Raw genomic sequence first — 6211 nt, forward strand, 5'->3', positions numbered from 1 at the left:
ATCTAATCCCTATTATTTGCACCCTAATGAAAACCCCTCTTTGGTGCTTGTAACCTCATGGTTGGATATAAAAAATTACTCTTCTTGGTCGTGCACAACGAAGGTGGCTTTGATCTCCAAGAACAAATTTAAGTTTGTCGATGACTCATTTCGTCAATCTGAATCAACAAATCTTCTACATGTTCAATTGGTTATGTGCAATAACCTGGCCCTCTCTTCGTTGAAATGATCAATTTCGTAAACCATCAATAAATCCATCATGTGGATTGAGAAAGCAACCACCGCTTGGAAGATTCTTGAACAACGATTCTCGCAAGATGACATTTTTGTGTTTTTTTATATTCAATATGATTTAACAAGATTGCAACAAGGAACCCTAGATGTCTCAAATTATTTCAGCTAGCTTACTTCAATTTGGGAAGAAATAGAAAACTTTCGCCCTACTCGTGATTGTAGTTGCGCCATTTCGTGCACTTGCGACGCCGCTATCGGTCTAAGAAAATACAAAGAACAAGACAAGGTAATTAAATTTCTCAAAGAGTTAAATGAGTTGTATTCACATGTTCATTCAAAGATAATGTTGATCGATCTTTTACCTTTTCTTGAAAAGACTTTTTATCTCATTCTTGGTCAAGAACGACAACTTCAACCTCTAGTTATTTCAAATTCTGTTGATGAAAAATCACCCTTTACCATGCAAGTTTCTCACAATTTTGGTGGTCGTGGTTATTCCTTTTCTTCAAATCGAGGTCGCGGCAGAGGCTTTGGTAGTGGCCATGGTTCAAAATTTTGTACCCACTGCCAAAGAACTAATCATACCATTGATACATGTTTTCTTAATCTCACAAGCAATGATGAGTCTTATTTTGTTGCAAATTTAGAACCACATCCCTATTTATCTGATATACATAATAAATTCAATCAGCTTCTCCAAATGTTTCAAAGCAACATGTCTTCTTTTCCTCAAGTTGATACACCAACAACCTCTACAAATTTTGTAGTTTGTTCTCATCCCTCCATCAATTCAATTGTGAATCCTAAGATAGGTAACTATAATATTCAATGAATTGTAGACACCAATGCTACAAATCATATTACTTACTCTCTAAAATATTTTACTATTTTTCATTTTATTAAACCCTTTATCATGAATCTTCCTAATGGTTATCAAACTACTACAAACATTTCTGGAACTATTAAGATTTCTTATCAAATTACCTTGCACAATATCTACTATATAACAGAATTTAATGTGAATCTTTTATCTGTTAGCAAGCTGATAAATTCTTTAAATTGTTCCATTACTTTTCGTGTTCATGATTGTTTGATTTTGCAGAAGCACACCAAGAAGTTGATTGGTACAACTAAGAAACATGGCTATCTTTATGTTTTCAATGCTTGTGCCACTATTTTACCTCCCTCTCTTAATAGTTTTTCAAGTTGCAATATCACTGTTAATAATCATGCTGTATTGTGGTACTATTGACTTGGTCACTTATCTGATTCTATTCATAAATGTCTTTCTTTACAATTCCCATTTGTATCATGTAAAAATAAAGAAGATTTTTCTTGTGGTATATGTCACTTTTCTAAACAAAAGGTTATTCCTTATACTAATAGTAATTCTAAGAGTACTCATATTTTTGAATTATTGCATGTTAACATTTGGGGCCCTATGCCACTCCCTCTATTTGTGGTCATAGATGTTTTTTGACTCTTGTGGACGACTACAATAGTTTCACTTGGATTATCTTAATGAAACTTAAAAGTGAAGCTATACAACATCTTAAGAATTTTATTTTCTTTGTTGAAACCTAGTTCAATACTAAACTTAAATTATTAAGGAGTGATAATGGTGTTGAATTTCTAATGACTAATTTCTTTATTTCAAAAGGTATTATTAATCAAAGGTCTTGTGTTAAGTGTCCTCATCAAAATGGTGTTGTTGAGCGCAAACATCAACACATTCTTAATGTTGCTAGATCTTTATCTTTTCAATCTAATATTCCTAATTGTTTTTGGCATTTTAGCATTCAACATGCAGTTAATATAATACCTAGCCCTCTTTTGAAAAATAAATGTCCTTATATACTTTGTTATATAAACACCCTCCCACTTTATTGCATCTTAAATCTTTTGGTTGCTTAGCTTATGCATGCACTACTCATAATAATAGGACTAAGTTCGATAACCGTGCTCGAAAAACTGTTTTCCTAAGTTATAGAGATGGGACCAAAGGTTATCTTCTTTATGATGTTATTTCACATGAATTTGTTGTATCTAGGAATGTAATTTTCTATGAAACTACTTTTACTTTCTCTAACAATGTTACTAATTCTAATTACGAGAATTCTCCATTGGTTAGTGTAACTGATGATGTTGTAGTAACTTTAAGTGATGATCACACCGATTGTAATAATTCTCCTATTGAGGCTGCCACATCCATTACCCAATCATCTATCCCTGATACTGCAGCATATACACATATCCCACAAACCCCCATTCTAGAATTAAGACATTCTACCAGACTGAAAAATACACCAGCTTACTTGGAAGACTATCAATGTAGCGTATTGCCTTCACAAATACCTAATAATACCTTCAATGTTGTGTACCCCATCTCTTCTACCTTATCATATGCAAATTGTGCTCTTGAATATTATATTTTTTGCCTTAACATTTCATCCATAAAGGAACCCCAAACCTTCAATCGAGCTAGCAAATATGAATTTTTGAACACTGCTATGAAGGATGAATTAACAACATTGGTAGCAACTAATACATGGACAATTGTTGATCTTCGTCATGGTAAGCGTCCCATTGATTGTAAATTGGTCTACAAGGTAAAACATCATGTCGATGAATCCATTGACAAGTATAAGGCTCGCCTTGTAGCCAAGGGTTACACCCAACTAGAGGGAGTAGATTATTTTAATACATTTTCTCTTGTTGCTAAACTCACAACAGTAAGAACTATTTTAGCTAAAGTTGCTCTTAAAAATTGGTATTTAGAATAGTTAGATGTCAATAACATTTTCTTACATGGTGATCTAAATGAATCCTATATGACTAATTACCTCTAGTATGCATCTTCTTAACTCAAACAAATTACTCTAACAAAGTTTTCAGATTAAACAAGTCAATTTATGGCTTGAAACAAGCAAGTAGGCAATGATATTCCAAGTTTAGGTATATAATGAATTTGAATTTTTTGACATGAAACTATGTATTAGTGTTGTGAAAGTTTATAATATTTTTGTTGTTGTTAAAATAGATTAATTTCATTTTATTTGAAGATGCGTACGAAATTACTCATATAAATTACATTTTTAGTTTTTATGAAAAATTTTATATTTTATATATAGATGACATTAAGATCTTTTCTACCGTGCTGTTTTACAAAAAACGAGAGACTTCAGTCTCTCATTTTTTTCTTTCAGGCAACGGTAGAAATTGCGTGTAAGTAATTGAGACCAGTTAATTTGTTTGTGTAACACATTTAATCTTGTTAACTTGGCTGACAATATTCAGCAGCTTACCACATGGTTTACTGGCTTTGTACCTTCTTATAGAAATTGATAGTTGGGTAAGAGTAAGCATCTCTGTGTATATATATACTCACACTTAAGTGTTACTTTTAGGAGTTGATAAAATTAATTGAGATATAGATGTGAGAAAATATTGTAGCTAAAACACTATACAATGCAAGCATCATGTCTTGTGGAAGGTTCATCATCAGGTGTGAGGAAAGGTGCATGGAGTCAATTTGAAGATGAGCTTCTCAAAGATTGTGTCCAACGTTTTGGGGAGGGAAAATGGCACTTAGTTCCTGAAAGAGCAGGTACAATTTTTTAATATAAAGTTATTAGTTCATTGTATTTGCTAGAACTTAATAATCTAATATATATCTTAATTGATGAATAAATAAAAAATATTTTTTTTATAAGTTAGTCCTTTTATAATGAATTAAAAAAAATTAATTAATATAGTTCCAAAAGTATTGTTATATATTATATATATGTTGTTCTATTTGATAGGATTGAAAAGATGCCGCAAGAGTTGTAGATTGAGATGGTTGAATTATCTAAAACCAAATATCAAGAGGGGAGAATTTAGTGAAGATGAAGTTGATTTGATGATTAAATTACACAAACTTTTGGGAAACAGGTTTGTATTTTGTATTCTCAGAATACTAGAAAATATAAAAGTAGTGAAAAAAATTAATAATGAAAAAAATAAAAGTAATCTTATTTGAATTTATTCGTCACAAAATTTAGTGATAGTATTAAAGAGAGATTTCACGTTTTTACTGTCTAATTTTCTCTCATAATTAAGCTTTGTAACATTATATTATATTGTATAATTTAAGGTTGTTTCACTTTTTGAGTAATATGAGTTACACGTGGGCAATTTGAATATTAGATACTATATGTACATTTATGTATTTATTGTGACAGGGTGCGTAGGGTAGCCAATAGGCCACACGGTTTGTGTGACAAACAAGAAATAAATATGATTGATATTTTCTGTTTTGTTTTTTTATATTTACAACACAGTTATAATTCGATTGATTCAATCTTAGATGAAATTCATTAATTAATCATTTTTAACCATTTTAGTTGATATTTTATTATTTTCTTGTTCATATTTTCTAAAATAGAGAAAAAAAAAACAAAATATCAAGTTTTTTTAATAATAAAAAAAAATTCAGACTATAATTTTTGTTTTATAATATTTTCAAATATTCTGTAAAATTCAGAATCTTTAATAATTTTAGTCCTTTTGAATGGGTTAGTTTAATTTCTAAATTTATTTAGCAAGAGATTGAGAATTTTCAAATTTAAGAATATTTTGAAATTGTTAGTTTTCAATCATTTTGAAATACATTAATTATAACTCACATATGCATAAAATTATTCATTTATATAAAAAAATAATTATAATTTTTATGTATTGTTATTCATATTAATCTGTATATGATGGAAATAATTAAATAAACTTTATTATTGCATTAAAAACATTAAATTGTTTTTTGTTTGTGTATATAGATGGTCACTTATTGCAGGAAGACTTCCAGGAAGAACTTCAAACGATGTGAAAAATTATTGGAACACAAACATGCGTAACAAAATACATTCTCAAGAGAAAGACAAGACCATTATGAAGGAAGTAATTGAAACAATGAAACCTAATGAAGTAATAAAGCCTCAACCACGAACTTTCTCAAAAAAATTGTTGGAAGGAAATAAATTTATTGATTTAGATGATAATTGTTCCAAAAATGGTATTAATGAAGTAGGTGCTACTTCATTGGAAGCAAATAATTGGTGGGATACTTTGTTTGAAGAGGAAAAAGATAATAATTATTCATGGGGTAATGGGTTTCTTCAAACTGGCTTTTGGGATGAAGAGCTTAATTCAATTACAACAAATCCTTTTGACTTGCTTAATGAAAGTCAAATTTGGAGTGAATTTCTTTCTCAAACTTGATTCATTCTTTGCAAAATAAATTTCTTTTATTATGTCTAATTGTTCAAAATATATTATGTCTTATTGCAAAATATATTATGTCGTATTGTTCAAAGTATATTATGTCTTATGTAAAGCTTAAGATTAAGGTGGCTTCTAGGGTGTTAAAGTGTTTCACATAATCTATGATTTATGATCGTTTGAAATTCCAAGAATGATCCAGATCACTGAGTATAGAATTCCATATTATTTGTTTATAGAACTGAGATCGTGAATCAATTCGTGGTATTTCAACAAAAGAACAACAAAAAATAATACATTTAATCTTATATATAAAAAAAAATTGAATCAACAAAAATTGTTGTATAATATGTTTAAAATTTAAATTAAATATATTAAATTTTATTGATCAAACTTTTTTTATATATATAAATAAATTAAATCGGAGATAGTAATATATAACATACATTAAATCTTAATATATATTTATTTTATCATGTTTTTATTGAATTAACAATAATCAAATCTTATGTAATCGAAACAATGATAAGGTCACTCTTTTAGTCACAAGAATACAAAAAATTTATGAAATTTACTTAAGACGAATGACATTATCATCAAAGTTTAGAATGATTCTAATATAATTGTCTATTTAGAATGATTTTCATATAATTGTCTATTGTAGATCACTTGGCCACTCTGTTAGCATTTACCTAACATTATTATCTTCTTTAGACTATTG

The 6211-nt window shown here is 29.0% G+C and overlaps 2 protein-coding genes across 2 annotated transcripts; both read left to right on the forward strand.

Moving 5' to 3' along the window:
- The first annotated feature begins 577 nt into the window (after positions 1 to 577).
- On the forward strand, positions 578 to 3017 carry LOC140919627 (uncharacterized). The gene is made up of 3 exons (XM_073366222.1): positions 578 to 1046; positions 1895 to 2014; positions 2149 to 3017. Exons 1-3 carry the CDS (start codon positions 578 to 580, stop codon positions 3015 to 3017), a joined length of 1458 nt encoding a protein of 485 aa, XP_073222323.1.
- A 380-nt stretch (positions 3018 to 3397) lies between these two features.
- Positions 3398 to 5731, forward strand: LOC101500181 (transcription factor MYB75-like). Its single transcript, XM_004491809.4, has 3 exons — positions 3398 to 3841; positions 4038 to 4167; positions 5049 to 5731. Exons 1-3 carry the CDS (start codon positions 3703 to 3705, stop codon positions 5488 to 5490), a joined length of 711 nt encoding a protein of 236 aa, XP_004491866.1. The 5' UTR covers positions 3398 to 3702; the 3' UTR covers positions 5491 to 5731.
- Positions 5732 to 6211: the final 480 nt, after the last annotated feature.

The sequence above is a fragment of the Cicer arietinum genome, chromosome 3, assembly GCF_000331145.2.
Source record: "Cicer arietinum cultivar CDC Frontier isolate Library 1 chromosome 3, Cicar.CDCFrontier_v2.0, whole genome shotgun sequence".
In the NCBI taxonomy this organism is placed as follows: Eukaryota; Viridiplantae; Streptophyta; class Magnoliopsida; order Fabales; family Fabaceae; genus Cicer; species Cicer arietinum.

Coding starts and splice junctions, on each gene's coding strand:
- LOC101500181 (XM_004491809.4), top strand. CDS start 3,703: ATGCAAGCATCATGTCTTGTGGAAGGTTCATCATCAGGTGTGAGGAAA. Junction 3,842..4,037: donor CTTAGTTCCTGAAAGAGCAG/GTACAATTTTTT, acceptor TCTATTTGATAG/GATTGAAAAGATGCCGCAAG. Junction 4,168..5,048: donor CACAAACTTTTGGGAAACAG/GTTTGTATTTTG, acceptor TTGTGTATATAG/ATGGTCACTTATTGCAGGAA.
- LOC140919627 (XM_073366222.1), top strand. CDS start 578: ATGTTGATCGATCTTTTACCTTTTCTTGAAAAGACTTTTTATCTCATT. Junction 1,047..1,894: donor AATTGTGAATCCTAAGATAG/GTAACTATAATA, acceptor TTATTTCAAAAG/GTATTATTAATCAAAGGTCT. Junction 2,015..2,148: donor TCAATCTAATATTCCTAATT/GTTTTTGGCATT, acceptor TTGGTTGCTTAG/CTTATGCATGCACTACTCAT.